This window comes from Gavia stellata, chromosome 17 (genome assembly GCF_030936135.1).
Source record: "Gavia stellata isolate bGavSte3 chromosome 17, bGavSte3.hap2, whole genome shotgun sequence".
Lineage (NCBI taxonomy): Eukaryota > Metazoa > Chordata > Aves > Gaviiformes > Gaviidae > Gavia > Gavia stellata.
The window spans coordinates 15,182,609-15,201,610 of record NC_082610.1 but is presented as its reverse complement, the minus strand read 5'-3'; the positions used below and the strand labels follow the sequence as shown (position 1 = coordinate 15,201,610).

Sequence of the window (19,002 nt, the reverse complement as noted above, 5' to 3'; positions counted from 1 at the left end):
CCAATTTGAATGATAGCGCTATAAATGCACAACTATTAAAAAAAAGGCATATACTGACTTCGTTGAGAGAGAGAGAGAGAATGTGGTTTTTTCGCTAGCTGCTAACACCTTACAGGCACACAGTCTTTAGCCTCAAATCATCCTGGGAAGAGTTTACTCACTTGAGGTGAGGGTTTCTTTTTTTTTTTATTTTTTGACATGAGAGTAAAATATAATTTGTTTTTTCATTATCATCAATCATTGTGGTAAAGTGTGGGCGAGTAGATATTTCTGCCTGGGCTGATAAATTTACATGACACTTTTTTGCTAGGCTGAGAGTACTAATAAATAAAAACTATTCCATTATGGCCAGATCTAACATTTATTTAGCAAAGCGTTCACTTTACTTAACTGTAGATGTGTATTAGTCTAATATTTTACCTCTTGTAATCCAATGCCAGGCTTCAGAGCAGTCAATGAAATTTACTACATATGCAGAGTTTGTTATGGTCCATACAGAAGCCACCAAAAGCAAAGCCCAACTGTTTCAGCAAAGTTGCCATAGTATAGTGATACCTAACACTGGTGATTTATGGTATTGAGAATATACTACTGACTACTTCAATGTGAAAAAGTAATTTCATAAGTGAGTGAGCCAAATGGATCTACACCAAACCAAACCTTTACTATATGAGTAAAATTTTCCCTGGTTAAATTCAAGCACATATCTCCTTGAACCAAGGCCAATACCATTCCAGCTTTGTGGCCAGCTGAGTCCTGTTACAGAATTGACCACATGCAAATTTTGGGGGGTTTCCCTGTGTAATTTAACTTGAATGGACTGAATTATATGTTAATAAAAAAGAAGCCTTTTTATTCTAATATATATTAAGCACACAATTGCATTGAAAATATTAAAGATAAACTACAAGTGGTTCGTGTGGACAAATACCAAAGGCTAATGAAGAAATTAATTATTAGTATATAAGCAGTACCTATATGCTGTCTTTGTGAATTGTTACCTTTATAAGACATGACAGTTTTGATGGGCATGCATTGCTTAACAAATCCTTTATATTTTCTCTGGTTTTAGACAGTTGTTGGTATATACTACATGCATTATTTATAGAACTAATGGAGTTCTTTTACAGGAGTCAGATCTTTCAAAAAGTAATGATAGTTTGTTTTTAAGTCAGTGACCAGAATGTTTTCCAGTTTTTCAGTTGCCTCGCGGAAATGAGAATGCTGTCTATGAAGTACAAACAAACAGGTTCTGGCAGTGTTTAGAGTTTTTTTCACATGATCATATCAGTACTAGGCAGAAAATTATTTAGAATTTGAACATGGTAGCATAGGTTTATATGTGTACATGCTCACAGTACCTAGTCTGGCAAACTTCATAGTCTGAAAGGGGGTCTGAAGTCTCACAGAAATTTACTGAAGCCACTTTGTGCAAGGAAACAGCTGGCACGTAAACATGGCCACAAAGCACATGAATGGACTGTGTCCCTTATACCTTTGTGTTTCTGCTTTCAATCGGACTCTGAACAGGTGTGGACGTTTGTGCACACTGCAAGGTCAGGAAGACTAAAAATGTCATGCAGTTTTATGGAAACAGTTTAAAACTGGAGATATGTTGGCATTATAAATAACTGTTTGTTACGTTATGCTTTGGGCATATTTTAAATGAGAGCTGTCTTACTGGGCTCTTTAATAACAGAAAATCACTGTTTCACAATTTTCCAAATGCTCTGTCTTGCTTAACATATTAAGCAAGAGGAACAAGCTCAAAGAATGGGAAGAAGGCTACATTGTGAATATCTATCTCAATCAAAGAAATTAATTGCTTGAATGAGTCTTCTTCCAAAAGTTAAGATATTTCTTAGATGGACTTATTCTCCTATAGCACTGAAACAAGATATATATCAGAGAGACTTTCTTCCATAATTGCATATGAAAAGTATCAAAAGATATAAAAGTGCTGATACTAGAGTTACATATCCTTAAAAAATATTCCTTGTCTTTATGCAAATAAACATACAGATACACTAAAGGTTGAATGCAGCAGAAATAACTACAGAATACAGAAATAATTACAGAATTATCAAACAAGAAGCAAATACCATTTATGTGAGAAAAATTTTTGATTTTACATAAATCTGTCAAAAATACAGCACACATTTGAATAATAAAATACTGTAAAATATCAAAAATTAAATAGTAGAAAGTAAAACATATTTTGAAATGCATATAGTATGCATTCATTACCGTAGAAAGTCAAGGAATTTGAATTCAGTGAAATTCTTATCTTCTATTATGGGGGAACAGCATAGATTATTTCACTAAACAAAACAAGCACTCAAAATAAGATGCATAGAACGTATAAGTTAGCAGCAGCATTAAATGTGGGCCAAAGAACTGTCAGGGTTTCCAAATGACTCTTTCATAGAAGTACTTCTGATTCCTTAGTTTCTAATACATTTAAAAATAAGCTACATAACTTATTTTTATAGTGCCAGGAACTTTTCAAATAGAAGCAATGCAAAAGCATTACTGAGCTGCTGGAAATTTTAAATAATTCTTTGTAAATGCCCTAGGTTAATTTAGATCTCTGAAAACACATTAGGAAATTAAGCTGTAATGTGAGCTAATTCAAATTTTAATTTGGCAAAAAGAACGATCCAGCCACATAGTTAATGTAAATAGAAGCATAACACAGAGAAATTAATGAGGTTTCCTTTCGTTGAATCTTAAAGGAGGCAGATAATTAGCTTCTTTTGTTATTATTGCTGGAGAATGTGGTATTGTCTTCGAGGTGTGAAGTAACTGCTGCTTGCAAAATAATGTGTTCATTTGTCTTTTCCTAGTAATTATTTACATTAAACTCTTGTAGGATGAAGCAGCGCAGCCACTGAATCTTTCAGCCCGACCCAAAACAGCTGAACCTGTCAAATCCCCAACATCTCCAACACAGAACCTCTTCCCAGCTAGTAAAAGCAGTCCAGTGACAGTGACGAACAAGAGTGGCATCCCCAGCCCGCTCGGTGGATCTCTGGGAAGAGGATCCTCTTTAGGTAACTAATCTGTCCTGGGGAAAGGAGAAAACTGGCACGTTTTCTGCATGAAATCTCAGCTTGAGCACACTTACTTCTGAATTAAGTAGATATTTGGGCCTACATTTCTGTTTAAAATGGAAAAAAAAAATTACAGGAAAGATTTTCAAAGAACTCTTGAATGCCAAGGTTTTACAACAGTAACCAAAATGATGCAGCAGTGATATGCATCTACAAGAAATACATCAAATAAATATGTAATGTAAGAAATATACATACATACAAATATATAAGTAAGTAGAGATGCATCTATAAAATATGTAGAAGAGGTTCGTATGAGTATTTTCCCCAAAGACATCAACTGGGTGTATACATGCAAAGTTAACTTTTGAATTTTGAACTCTGGATTAAAGAAACAAAAAAAATATCTTTGCTTGCACATAAGAGCTGGACTAGATACTACACCCATAATGGCCCATGTGATTAGTGTACATGCAATGCAACAGTGTAACATACCTTAAAATAAACAAGTCTTCAATCACTTTTTGTTGAACCAGGGTCAGAGAACATTCAGTATTTCCATGGTTTACAGTAGACCAGAAGCCAGGCCAGAAGGTAACTCCAAATGTGGTTTTCAGCTATTTAGTCCAAATATACCATTAATTTTGCCCAGAACAGCATTCTAAAAGGAATCTAATCCTCTGCATTCTGGGTATTAAGTTCATTTTACCAAGACTATATACTGAATATATTCTTTTTTTTTTTTTTTAACAAAGACAGAAAGGTTTTAGTCCAGCCAGTTTATTTTGTTACTTGTTCATTTTATTATTTGTTCATGTTTTTATTATTTGTTCACCCATCTGTCAAGATTTCATTAATTCATGATTGCAAATTTTTGACCTGTGTTCAAGTTTCTTTAATTAAGAAATAAAGCTTATTAAGTAATGAAACAAAATTGATCCAAAAACTATGTATGAGGACTATCTTAACCAGTCAAGAAACAGAATCAAGAGCTGCAAAATGTAGATGATCAGCCCTAAAGTTCAAATAGTAAATTTTAGCAGTGAGTAAATACTTACTACAGACCACTTACTCACAATCTGTAGCTCAAGTGTACTTGTAAAATATATAGAAACACTTGTGAATAATGAACAGATATGTTAAATACATACCTTAAATAGATAAAAAATATGATTTGTTCCATTCTTAAAACACTAGGGAACATCATGATCTCTGAAAGATACTTTCTGCAGCTAGCTAGATATTCTACCTGTCAATTTATTTCCAGCTATCACTGCACTAACATTAGAAAGCAGCATATCAGTTTCAAGTCACAGACCATTCCAAAGAAACGGCTAGAGAAGATATGCCTAAGGTGTGAATATTTTTCATGTAAAGTCATAAAAACTTTTCCTCTCAATCCTTAAGTATAAAAGAAGCCAGGGAAACATTGCCAAAAATCAGCAAGCAACATCGGAGCTTTTGCTCCATTTTTACAATAAATTTAGGTGATTGGGAGTCTAAGTCTCATTAAAAGTCATGCAGATATGGTTCCCAACTTACTTAGGGTCCAGAATGGAGCTTAGTTGCTGAATCAGTTCAGAGCATTGGAAATCTTACCCAGCAAGAACAATGGATGTTCCCTAATATGTTACTTTTATTTTGGAGAGGGGTGCTTCTTTCAGACAGAAAACATCACCGTTCCATCTAAAACATCTCAATTTGCATCTCTTCTCATCTAGACCACCAGATCAAATCAACTGTTTGGTTCCCAGGATAAAGCATGAGAAACCCTTAATCCTAACCTTTTTTATTTTAAAAGAATTCAGGGTTCTTCAAGGTTGAATTTGCTATATTTTACTCAGCTGAACTTCAATGAAGTCAAAAGAATATGAAAATTATCTTTGAAGGAGAATTCCAAGTCTTAGCTTGTTTGGTTTTGATTGGTTGGTTGGTTGGTTTTCCTTATAGTGGACTGTTAGTAAGTACACAAATCTAACAAATCCAGAGCTTTTATAAAAGACATTTGCTTGTCAGGCAGATGCACAGGTCATGCACAAACTTCGATTGCTCAAAGTTTCCTAGCTAGAATGTATATATGCAAATCTATCCATGTGCAGTATAGAGGGTACTCCCATGCAGGAACAGGTAGATCAAGTTAAAGCTTCAGCACAGCAACACTGAACAACCAGTCACCAAATAATTGCTGTCTTTTGGTCTGAAATCAGAAACTGTATCTGGGGTACTCATCTTTACCTCTAGCGCGCATTTTAAGATGCAACAGAAATGTTTTGTGTGAGTTGAATGTACGTTTAAAGGTTTCTTTTTCTGTCTAGAGTGATAGAAAGAAAACCATTTTTTCTCCACTGATTTAGAGCTTTATACTCATGTTAAGGTGATAACAAGCTCTGTCGCTTTGTCCCCCAAAAGTAACTGTGGGTGCTCTTTCTGAAATTGAAAGCTAAATGTCTGGAGTGATGGTTCTCTCGATAAAGAAATTCTAAAAATTGACATAGACTTTCATGGACAAGTAAACAAGATTTCGTTCTCCTGCTTTTTTCAGTTTATTAATTATTATTAATACGTCAAAGGCTTCCCAGTTAAGCTTCAGAATACTGTTGTCTTAAACACATATTTAACTTTGCCCTTTAAGTCCATGAATATGCTCAGATACCTCCATATCAGGTTATGCCAAGACTTCAGTGGTTGTATTTATGACAGCAAAAGAAGTGCACAATAACTTTTATAGATTAATTCAGCCTTCAAACAGACAACACTTGCCATTTGCAGATGTTAGTAGCATGCAGCTCTAACAGTATGTGAGCTGAGTGCTTAGCCCGGATTCTAATTTGGATAATTACCTAAATAAAGTGTATTCTCTGTTTATAGATATCCTTTCCAGTCTTAATTCACCTGCCCTATTTGGGGACCAGGACACAGTAATGAAAGCCATTCAAGAGGCTCGAAAAATGAGAGAGCAGATCCAAAGGGAGCAGCAGCAGCAACAGCAGCCGCATGGTGTTGATGGAAAATTGCCCTCCATGAATAGCATGGGTCTAAACAACTGCAGGAATGAAAAGGTAACGTCTCTCATTGCCACACAGTCTGTCATTCAGTCTTCTTTTCCCTGCAAATAGCTTCTTATTTTTATATAAAATTTCTTTTTAGAGCTTTTAGCCATCTCTGATTTCATGTTAAATACACCTTGTCACTTCACAGTGCTGCGCTACAAACTTCTCTACGTTTACATGACAGCATTCAAAAAAAACAGTCCTGTGCACTCATGTGATTAAGCTGTAAGCACACATATAGCAACATGGAAAATGAATTGGTTGAAGCTACCATTGTTTGTGGTCACTAGATTTTGAATTGTGCTTTTGAGAATGATTGGATTGACAAATAAGGCAAAAAGGCCGGTTATGTACTAGCATGGTTGAGTATTACAATGCTGTTGAATGTATCTGAGTGTGGTTGAATGTGTGACTCAGATGCAACAAAGTATTCAGGCTCAAAACAGTGCTTTTGGCTCTTAGTTTCAAAGGGAAATTAGAGATCAAAGTTCTTTGTTGAATCTTGGCCATAGTTTCCAAACATTAAAATGAAATGGGGCATTACAATAAAATGGTAAATGAGAGAAAGTAGTGAGAGAACGTGACCGGCATTGAACTGGGCAGGACATAATTCATTTTACAAAATAGCAAGCTGGGATCATATCTGAAAGAGGAACAGTTTTTATCACACGCGCTTTCAGGACCGCTCAGAGGACAAAGAAGTCTCTTGGAAAATTCTTTGTATCTGTGTTGTCCTGCTCTGTGGCCTTTTGCAAGGTCTACAAGATCTGCTCCAGGAGCAGGTTTCTGTGTGTATAACAGAGCCAGTGAACACTGAATCAGGTAATTGGCTGAGCTATAAGGCAGCCCTTTTGATGAAGAATGTTTCTCTGTTAGCTTCCCTAGAGGTGGCTTATGCTGCAAAAAATACAGCACACGAGTTATTTTTCACCACTGACACAAAATCAGTTATATACCACAATACTTATTCCAGTTAACTACCAAGGCAAAATATTATCCTAGTAATCACCATGGCATTGGCAAATAGGAACAGTTATGATGCAATTTAGTAATGAATGAAAAGAAAACTGACACATTCATTAGCCTATAAAGCAGCTACTGTTTCAGACTATTTGCTGCAAAAAAAATACAACTTAAAACCAGGTAGCTTTCAATGCCTATAATTCATTAATGAAAATTCTGTGATATATCTGTATATTAAAGGGAAGATTCTTTGTATTTTGGGGGAGGGAGGGAAGATTATACTGTACTCCAAAGACTAACAGGAATTTTTAGTCCAGGTTGAGTATAAGACTTAGCAGAACATTAACTATATCTTAAAACGTCAATTTGATGATACTATGATCTTTTCTCAACCCACAAGGGAATAGTCGGTGAGTAAGTAGATTGTAGGAAGGCATGGAAAGGCAAAGAAATGTTGTAAACAGACACATCAAAGATTGACACATACCTTTTAATTACATTTTATATTTTTACTTGATAAGTTCTTTACAGTACCCAAAACAAGAGAAAGGCTCAGTGCCTATTAAAAAGATTTATTAAACTGTTGCCACACAGGATTAACAATGTTTTTACAAGTCAAATTCAGAGGCTAATAAATATTTATTTCTGCTAATGTTAGTTTAAATGTCAGCATTGAAAAACTCGTTTAATACAGATTGATACTATGAAAAAATACAGAAATTAATAACTGATCAAGCAGGCCATATTCAGACAACATTCTAATTGCAAAGTCCATGTTTGTCTTAACTAACTGAGAGGTAGGGTATTAAAGCCGAAGTTATAAAAAATAAAATAAATGTCACACCTATGACCAGTATTAATAGTTTATAAAATTATGCTTATTTTAAAATATATTTTATGAGTTTCAGTGGCTTGACATTTAAAAATATCTAATACACTCTAAGGGCTATTAAAAGAATTCTTAACATTTGATTTGACTTTGAAAAGTAAGTATAAAACTGGCATCCACTTACGTATCAGATCTGCTCCCTGAGTATTTTCAGTACCATGTTTACATCTTGTATTTGATATAAGAAGTTTCTATTTCATCTTTCACCTTTTATAGCAGATTCAGTAAATATTTCAGTGAATAATCTGAAATTTCTTTTTTGTGCTGGTTACTAGTAATACATAGATTGATGTACAGCTCCCAGATTGAGATTATGCATCAGGCAGTCAGAGGAAAAAAATTTTTTTTAACCTGCAAATATAGCAGAGTCAATTGGAAGTCTTTAACAAATACAGATAGCATCTTTCTCAAATGCCATCTTTTATGGGGAGATTTTCATGGTAGCACTTGCAACTTTTAAAACCTAAGAATAAAACAGCAGCAAGGAAATCTGTTGTTAAATCTCTCAGTGCCCTTATATAATCCTGCTGGGTTTATTTATTGTAGCGTGTACCACAGAGTGAACAATTAAGGCAGGAAAAAGTTGTAATGTGTACTCTGCTTTTACCTTTGGTACACTAGTCTGTTATCCTTGCACTGTAGATGCAAGAAAAGGCAGGGTTTACAAAAGAATGGGTATAAATCAGTCATTTAAAATGATGTTATATCCCCACTGTCTATCCTAAAGACAATAAAAGAATTGTCAGTCATGAATACTAAGGGAATGTATTTATATTTTATAGCAAGTATAAAATACATTAAAACCAGAAGGGTCCTTTGCACAAACAGAATTCTAGAATACTCTTCTTTCCCCCTTTACCCTCTGCCTTTCAATTGTTACATTGTGATACATTTCTTTTACTCTAAAAGTGATGGGCAGGATGATCAAAATGGGGGGTGGAGGAATGATAGATCACTTCAATTAGAAAAATGTAATTTTGAAATAATTGTATGCCAAGAAGATTGTGTATAGTTTCTGTCATAATCCCACTAAAGCTTTGATAACATAGTTGCAATTTTGGATTGGTTTCTTTTGAAGAATCAGGACCCTATGTTTTCAGGACCAAATTTTCAGAAATTGGCTTCAGGTAATTAGACTTGTACAAATGAGTAGCTAGAAGCTGGCACCAGAAAAAGATGACAAATTAATTGCCTGCAGCTGGTTTAAAAAAAAGCTATTGAGTTCTGGTCAGTTACTGGTCTTCAAGTTCAGATAGCTGGTAATAGTTTGTTGTGCAAATGATTGCGCTTACAAAATTATGTACATAGCTTCAAAGCCTGGGCTTAGGCCTTTTTGAAAATGTGTCATTTAAATCTCAGAAAGCTTTGTATTTGGTTAGAGACACAGAATTGAAAATTGCCTCTGTTCATATTCTGCTGTTCAAAAAAATCTCCTACAAAGCTTTAAAAGTACTCCCACAGATTCACTCATCAGAAAGACCAAACCAAAAACATGCAGCACTCTGGCACAGTCCAACTTTGTCATTTGCTAAAGCATTAAGGTTAGGCCATACATTTGAGATGATATCATTCTATGGACAACTACAATTACAGAGTTATTTCAGTATGTGTACTGTTGTGGGTTAGGGTAGCCAGGTGAGCACCATACAGCCGCTCGCTCACTCCCCTCCAGTGGGATGGGGAAGAGAATCAGAAGGGTAAAAGTGAGAAAACTCGTGGGTTGAGATAGGGTTTAATAAGTAAAGCAAAAGCTGTGCATGCAAGCAAAGCAAAACAAGGAATACTTCCCATCGGCAGGCAGGTGTTCAGCCATCTCCAGGAAAGCAGAGGGTAGACAAAACTCCAAATGTTTCCCCTTCCTCCTTATTCCCCCAGCTTTTATTGCTGAGCACAACATCATATGGTGTGGAACATCCCTTTGGTCAGTTTGGGTCAGCTGGCCTGGCTGTGCCCACTCCCAGTGTCTTGTGCTCCCCCAGCCTACTTGCTGGGAGGCCAGTGTAAGAAACAGAAAGGTCCTTGATGCTGTAGAAGCACTGATCAGCAATAGCTAAAACATCCCTGTGTTATCAGCACTGTTTTGGTCACAAATCCAAAACAGAACCATGCGAACTAAAATTAACTCTGTCTGAGCCAAAACCAGTACAGTGCACACAAGGCAAAAAGTCATTATAGCAGAGTTGACTTTTTCTACTCCACCTGGTGCTGATCAGGTGTAGTCTGACTGACAAAAGGGAAGAAGTAACTGCATCAGTGGTTTCACAGAGTGAACAGAAACACTAGGGAGGGGGAGAAAATTAGGGAAATCCAGAAAATAGGCCACAGAGCTCTTTCCATGTGATATATAAGCAAAAGTAAAATCATACAAAAATTGGCTTTGTTTAGAGGATATGACGTTTTTCCAGTCAAGCCATGTTTTACTTCAACAAAAAAGAGTACTTAAAAACATTTGCATTGCTAGAGCTACTTGTATTTATTTTAGTATTTCAACCTAGCATGATTTCCTAGATTTGCTTTGATTTAAGGCTTTAAATGAACCTGAAAATGCTATATAATTTGTAAGAAAACTGACATTATTTTTAAGAGGACCAGATGCTATGTTTTTTGTGCATAAAGCTTGAAAACACTGAAAAAAACACTTCAGAAAATCTTTGTAGAAAAAAATATAGGCACAAATGTGTTAATTTCATTGGAGAAAAATATATGAAGTCAAGATAGAACATATACCCAATTAATAATCACAGCATATCTGCTAGACCCAAGGATATACCCCCCCCTCCCCATTTCCTTACCCACGAAGCATATTCATTGAGGTCTGAGAGGAAGCAGAACTTAATATAACATTTTTATGTTTATATTCCATTCCCACTCTTTTGTAGATTTTCAGGCAACTGTGTATTTGCAGTAGGAAACCAGAATTAGACCCCAAAATAAATGACATGAGTCATTGCCTACTTCCTGGGAATTACGATACTTTAGCACCTCCTATAATGAGCCTGTTATTCCTTTCTTATTTCTAAATCAAAGTTTTACAAGTTGAATCCACATCATTTATCCTAATATAGGCCACGGTTTGTACGCAAAATGTGTACATTCTTAAGAATGTATGTTATTTACCCTTGGAGATGTTACAGTCTATTGATCAAATCCATATTTAGGCACTTGGATTCGACTTGATAAGCCATAACGACCCCTTTGGAGGTGTTACGGTCTGCTGTATTTAGGGACTGTTAAATATGTGGATTATTGACACAATAGAGTGTAACAACTCCTCTGGAGCTGTTACGCTTCATCATTTATATGAAGCTACTGCACATGCGTACAAACTTTGCCTGATAAAAACACTTCAGGAAGTCTTTGTAGGAAAAGTTACTAGGCATGCATAATCTCCTTTTGACTGCCTACAGCCCTGCAATGACTCCATCATTGTATTGCTTTTTTTCTAAATGCAAGCAGTACTGGATTATGTTGCTGACAGTTTTTTACCAGCTTTTTTCTCCCCATACGTTCAGTATTATAGACAGAACAACTGCAGAGGCAGGAGTCACACTGTCTTTTCTGCAAGTGCAGGGTATTTCTCAGACGATCACGAAGAGAAGATTCTTCTTATTAGCATCCTTGTTACTAGTAATTTCTCAACTCAGTTTGGAAAAAAAAAGCACATAGTTAAGAAAATAATTTTCTAGTGCATCCTGCATTAAATTATCTTTTCTCCTTTTACTGAAAGTAGTCATGACCACCCTTAAATTGAGAACATGAATAATTGGTCATAAGAACCTTGTGGATTTTTATAAATCTTTATGAATAAGTACTTTAGATTTGCAAGGACTGATCTATTCTCATTTGCTTTTATCTTTTAAGAAAAACTTCTTGTATTTTCTTTTTTCCTTTAGTTTCTTATAGAAGAATATTTGTGACTAGTAAATAAGAGGTCAATGCTTATATTTCAGTCTGCTGTGAGACTGAAATTAAGGGAAAACTAAGCATTTTCAACTGGATCCTTATTTCTCTTGGTTAAATCTTAGTTCTACTTGTAATTAAAGGGCAAATACCTCATAAGTAGGCCAAAAAATGGATAGCAATATCAACAGCAAATGACTAGTTTTGCAAAGTTATTACTTTTATTATGGTATTGTCTCGGTAGTCATTGTACCAAGTTGTGCTCTCACTGCAACTTAAGGAAGGTCCTGCCCCATGTAGCTTACACTTAGGTATAATTTAATTTAAGTTTAAATATATGTATTTAGATTCTATAATAGAAAATCTGGAACTGTATAGAGAGAAAAAAGAAAGACACTGATTTACTTAAGGAACTGTTAGTGTCATTTCACTTTTCTTGCAAGAATATAGGCAATTTATTCAACTCAGTGGGAGTGTATTCCATCTGTCTAATGAAGAATCTGATTTCCACAAAGAGTCACTGCAACTGGGAAACTGTTTTTCCTGAATACGTCATTCTGTTCAGTCGACAAACCTTTCCCTGGGGATTTTCTGAGACATAGAAGGACAAGTTGCATAGAGACAACCTCTTTACAGTTCCATCATTCTATAACAGATAAATGACTCGTCTAACTTAAATGCCCCAGAATTGTGAAAAGTTTCAAATACAAATCCCAGCAGTCCTCATAATTCTTACAAAATAAATGTCCTTTATACTTTACTGTGAATTTGGCCAATTTACTAATCTGCTTGTGGCTGTACATAATATATGTAAGCAATGATTTTTTTGTATTGGGTGTTCACAGTTAACTTCCTAAAGCCATATTTGCGCACCAGTATTTTATTCTAAAAAACCTTCATTTAAAAAAAAAAAAATCCAAGATTTTTTGAAACTGCAATAATTTTGCAATTTCCTTTTTGGGCTTAGGGCTTATCCTAGCTACATGAAAAATGTGCCTTCATTTTATATCAACTGTAATAGTTCCTTAATAATTTTGAAAGAAAAATAGTGACTCAAGTAAAAATTTTCTAAAGTAGCTGCAATGCAGGAGCCCAAGTCCTACTGAACTAGCTCTGAAAATTTTACCCCAAGGCAGACAAGCAGATTTGTGGCTGCGTATACAGTAACAGTCTATTTTCAGTGAAATTCAGCAGTTTTGTATCCTTCTCCAGCACTTTTTACGATAATTTGGACAATTCAGAATTTCAGCTGATGTAATACTGCCCCCTTTTATTAGAACTGGAAAACATGCTGGACTTCAAACATTTATTTTTGTAGCTGGAGAAATGCTGTTTATTATTTATGCTGTTGCTTCCAATATTTGAAACTGCATGACAGGGTAAGAAAAACCATGAAATCATTGTAAGTTTATAACAATGAATGGCAGGGGGGAGTAATGATTCCAAGCAACATTTTTGTAGGGTGTATTGTGTGTGTTATGACTGGACTTCCTAGGCAGAATATCACGCCAGGGAATTCCCTGCTACTTTTTCAAGAAGTTCAAGGTGTTGATGATTTTTGCTTTTGAGTGAATTTCATTGTCATATGTGCTTGCATTGGTTTTCTAAATCAGTGTATTTACAGGATAACAGTAGGGCAGAGCGAGCATTGGGGTTTTTTTGTTTTTCTTTCTTTTTTTCTTTCTATTGTGAGGTCTGATCAGGAATTAGATGCATCTTTGAATAGCTGAATGATTTTAATATCTCAGACACAGAGAAGTGTTGCAGTGAATTTATCTTTACAATTAGAGCTTTAAAATGTAATTTGCAATTGAATTCAAAGCAGAGCATCTTGGAAAAAAGAAATTAATCCCTGGGTCTCCAACCATATCTTTTAAAGAGAAATGTTTCCATTATAAACAAACAAGGAAAAAAAAAAAATCTGACTTTTAACATAACCCTGAAGCCTGTACTATATCACTAGCTTTTGTAGATATCACAGGAAATAACATCAGGCTTAGAAATTGTACCCATACTTAAAAAAATGTTTTATCTGATATCTGTGTATTTAGTGAGGAAGGTGATGGAAGTTGTAACTGCACATGCACAGAGGGGTCAAATATAGCCATAACACTGGTACTCAGGTTGTAAGAGTTATGGGAGGAAAATACCATTGCTGACATTAGCCTCTGTAGAAGAACATAGCTCCATTATAAAGGCCAGGTTTATAATGGGAACCAGGTGCAGAAGGCTGTGGGTATGAAATCTTGTCAACTCTGTTCCTCAAACTCAAGAGATAGAAATATTAAAGCTGCTCATGAAACGTTAACTTTCTGTCTGTATATAACATATGATTCAGCCTTTAAATTGATCACATGCTATTGCTCAAATACTGCTATTTACACCTAAATATTCATACTCATGCCTACCAATACACCTACTAATATTTTTTTTCCAGATCTGCTTTGTATGCTAAATGTAGAAAGACATAAAAATAATGTATTTGAAATTTACACATTAAAAATACATGTTCATCAAAACTGTGGAACTGGCAGTGAAAAGACAAAAAGAAACAGTGCAAAATTTCTGGCATATGTAGGTCATCTAAATTTACAGATAAGTTAGCTTTGGCACCAGCTTACTGTGGCTCCAGTTTTGCACCTGTGGAAGAATTTGCTGTGCAGACCTTTGTTTTTAAGTATTTTGCTCAATTGCCCTATTTTCCAAAATTGTCTTGATAAAGGTGGTAGTTTGTGCATTTCTGTTCCAATATATTAGATGAGCAGTTATATACTTAGTCCCTCAAATTATGAAGAGGCTGATTAAAATAAAATCTAAATTATTTGTCTACTGATAAAATTATCAAAATCAATTAATTAAGTGAAAAATATGCAATCTTTGCAAAGTATAAAACATGGAAACTTTACTGGACCATAAATTAAAAAAAAAAGTTTGACCACTCCAATAATGATGTACATATGTAAGAAATCAAAAGAAAATGCACCTAAACATAAAGAACCTATATGAAACATTATGATTTGAATAATTATATATACACACTTATATACAGGTGTGTATGTGTATATATACACACACGCTGTATAGTGAAGAAACTTCCCATATTAGGTGAAGTTTTAAAGTTTTTCATGCTTCCAGTTCAATCACAAGAGCACTTGGCAATAAAATATTCTTTTCAGGAAAGAAACCAGCACACTCTTTTGGTATTAACTATTTTTGCATTTGAATATTGGCTACTAGAGTTTTTGCCACTACCTATGCTTAATAGTATGCTTGTATGGTCGCTGAGCACAACTGGTTTTTTATTTCTGTTGTCAGGACTACTTGAAGGGGTTGCCTAGCTGCAGGTTTTAGACCTCATTAGTAATGATGATGATGATGATAATAATAATAATAATAAAAGGGGATTTGGCCCCTTTTTTCTATTGCCTTTCCAGCCCAAGAAAAAATGCCAAATGCACTGCTTTTTCACTCGCATGGGGTATTTCCTGTGAAAAGGGTTAAAGCTTTGCCCTGTTTTGGTCTTCTCCCTTAAATCTTGGAGCAACAAAAAAACCCAAAGGAACAGAATTAGATTAAAATGGGTCCCAAGGGTGAATGTTGAAAAATTTGCACAAACCAACAAGGATAATTTTTCCCAAAGGATGATGTTCTGCCACAAAGGATAGTGTCTTTGTGATGACTGTAACAGCATAATCATTGTATCTTCTTATATACAATACATTTCCTAAGCTACTCAGGAGACTTTGTAGATATATACTGAAATGTATTCCATGTTTTTATGATGCTTCTCCACAAAACAATAAAGATAGGTTGAAAATTATGGTTCGAACATAAATTTGCTAGGACAGGAATATATTCATTGATTTAAATTGTGGGTCAGAATGGCAGCTGCGCAATCCTATCGTATCACTTCTTCAGTTGTCCTGAGAACTACAGAATACATTTGCATATTATTTCACACTTAGATACAGGCAGAAACATCCACAAAAGTTACTGCCATTTATTTCCAATCTCTGTGTATTCCTCTAAGTAAATTCACACCATCAAATGCATTGACAATATAACTCTCTTAACTGCAGTAGATTAAGTACAGCAAGGATAAATTGGGATTACTTTCTCTGATACTTCATTACATTCTAAAATTAAAGTGTCTCCTGTTTCTCAGGTATCATTAGGCTGCATCAATAGGTATGATAAATTGAAACACACTCCCTGTTGTTGAAGGATATTTACTTAGCTGCCTGTTTGTGGGATTATGCGCCACTTTGTGCTGGCTTAACTGTTTTGCTTCAAACAAAAGAATAAGCATGCTAGCAGGTAAAATTGCCTTCTTTTATCTCATGAAAAGACTTGAGCAAATAATGCGAAATGGTATTTGCAAATGTTTGTTTGAAATCTGATTAATGGAGTTTGACCATGCTTATTCCTTCCTTTGTTCTCTTTTCACAAATATTCATGCAAACGGATTTTTATTTCTATGGGTGTATTTGCATATGAACATGGACATTTGTGCACAATTAGGCATTTGCTGTTTATGCCCAAATTGCTCACCCTCTGTTCATAAAAAACGGAGGCTTTGATGCAGTACCCACTTCAAACTCCGTGCTGACCAAATGAGGAATGCAGTATCAGGGAGCTCTTCCAGCCCCTGATACAGTGTCAGTGCTAATTATAGATCTCTACAGCAACTCTGTGAACTCTGCAGCAATTTAATCTAGGGGTCCTGCAGGCCTTACTGCACTATGCCTTACCACGGCCATCTTTTTCCTACCAACGGTATGCCAAAGGCAGGTTCATCAGTTTATCTGTGGTGTAAGCTAATGGATACAGGAGTTGTTAGATAGAAGTAAAGGCTTTCCACTACCTGGGAGGTCTTTTGTCTGAGAGAATTACCAATTACTTTTTTCAGGTAGTTTAAGGCAATGCTGCAATACTTATCACTGAGTCAGGCATTGAAAACCATATAATTTGTCTTAGGTGACCAACTATAGCATAAATCACAAGCAGCAAACTATTGAGCATTTAAGTGCACAGTTCATGCATAACTCAGAAGTTAGATTGTTAGAACACTTACAAGTTACTCATAGATGTATAGAAATTGTTGATCCTCCAGGGGTAGTTTGAAAAGATAAGAAAGACTGTATTTGTTGGATAAATTGTTCACTGCACATAGCTTGTCCATCTGTAGTCACATAATACTAACTCCATAAACAGGTCTATCTCAGTTGGAAATGTGTAACAGGGTAATAAATGATATTCAACATCAGATTACTTGTACTAAAATCATGTTCAAGTCATAGTAAGCTGTTATAACACTACTTAAAACCTAAAGTATGCCTAACCCACAAGCTGAAATTGCCCAGCTTACATCCTGAAAATCTACAGACAACATTAATTTCCCAGTATTTCACTTTTATGCCTGTGGCCTCTAACATGTTGCAAATGCTTCTATAAGAAAGGCTGGAAAAACATATCAAATTTCTGTTCTCTTCCACTTGCTGACATTCATTAACTGAGGGAGAACATTGAAACAAGGTTTTGGAAAGATCTCCTCTTCACCTCCACCCGTTCCAAAGCAATTTATTAAAAAGCCAGTAAGAGAAGTGGACACTTGTGGTTTAATGTCAGACCTCTGTTGATCAGTAGCTGGGTGCATGCTTTCACTGTTATCTTGCCAAAGGCTTCTTGAGATAGCAGGCAATGGAAGCATTCACTGCCATTTTCTTTGCATCCTTGAGTTAAATTGCGAAGTGACAATTTCATTATATGGCTCCTATTCAGATGAACTATCTTTTTATAGACATACAGATTCTTGCTTAGTGCATCCTGCTTTTGCATGCTTGTTCCCCTCCATTTCTAAAGCACAGGGACACTCTTTGCTATAGTTTGGATGCCAGTCCGAATAGAAGCCATCACTGGGAGGATGTGCATTAGAACTGTACAAAAAGTGAGTCACTGACACATCACATACTGTAAAACTTCTTGGTCTGTCAAGGGTTCAGCAGGTTGCCAAAACATATTCAGTTGCCAGCTCCTTGCCAGAATTCTGTTCCTCGCCTGATGCTACTCAAGCTCTTTGAATACTCATGAATAAGATTAGGTTGTATGGCTGCACTCTTCCTCCCAAGGGATTCCCCTTTATCAAGAGATTAGCTACATGACCTTTGCATAACTCCTGTGTTTTATTCTTCAATATCACACTACAGGTCACACTACATCATAACAAATGTCTCATTGATGAAATATATGTCAACTCTTTGTTTCCTTTCAGAAATAACCCCAAATTTACAAATACAAGAAAGATTATTTTCCTGCAAAGTTTTGCTCCCACCCTCTTTCACCCAAGGTTTATTTTTTCTCTTTCTTTGCAAGGAACGGGCTGAGTTAATATTCACAGTTATAAATGGGCAATATATAGACCAACAATATATAGACCAGGATACCTCTCAGTCCTCTGCACTAAGTAGCATGGTCTGCTATGTAGGATTTCCATTGCATTCAGTACAAAAGCCATCCGTAGTTTATCTGTATACACTCACTACCATGGACAGATGGGCTCCAAAGATGATTAGGGGACTGGAACATCTTTCTTATGAGGAAAGGCTGAGGGACTTGGGTCTTTTCAGTCTGGAGAAGAGAAGACTGAGGGGGCACCTTATCAATGCTTATAAATACTTAAGGGGTGGGTGCCAGGAGGATGGGGACAGTCTTTTTTCAGTGGTGCCCAGTGACAGGACAAGAGGTAATGGGCAAAAACTTGATCGTAGGAAGTTCCATCTAAACATGAGGGTGGCAGAGCACTGGAACAAGCTGCCCAGAGAGGTTGTGGAGTCTCCTTCTCTGGAGATATTCAAAACTCGCCTGGACACATTCCTGTGCAATCTGCTGTAGGTGAACCTGCTCTGGCAGGGGGGTTGGACTAGATGATCTCCAGAGGTCCCTTCTAAATCCTGTCATTCTGTGATTCTGTGACAGGCAAAAGTAATGAACTACAGTATTGGAAATTTGTAGTGAACGTGTGAGTTATCCTATAAAGGAAGGAGATGAAGTGTACTATTTGCATGGTTTATCAAGTGATTGCCCTTTATCTCCACCCATGCCATGTTACTGTAGCTACCTGGGAATATGTGTTATGAGAACATAAAGA

The 19,002-nt window shown here is 35.8% G+C and overlaps 1 protein-coding gene across 2 annotated transcripts in view; it reads left to right on the top strand.

The window, feature by feature from the left end:
• The window catches only part of SOX6 (SRY-box transcription factor 6), a 230,858-nt gene that overhangs the window by 168,309 nt on the left and 43,547 nt on the right, over positions 1 to 19,002 (top strand). For both annotated transcript variants that reach the window (XM_059825788.1, XM_059825787.1), the window contains exons 9-10: positions 2,873 to 3,053; positions 5,922 to 6,112. In XM_059825788.1, coding sequence (XP_059681771.1) covers positions 2,873 to 3,053; positions 5,922 to 6,112 — 372 coding nt within the window. The remainder of the gene's footprint in view (positions 1 to 2,872; positions 3,054 to 5,921; positions 6,113 to 19,002) is intronic.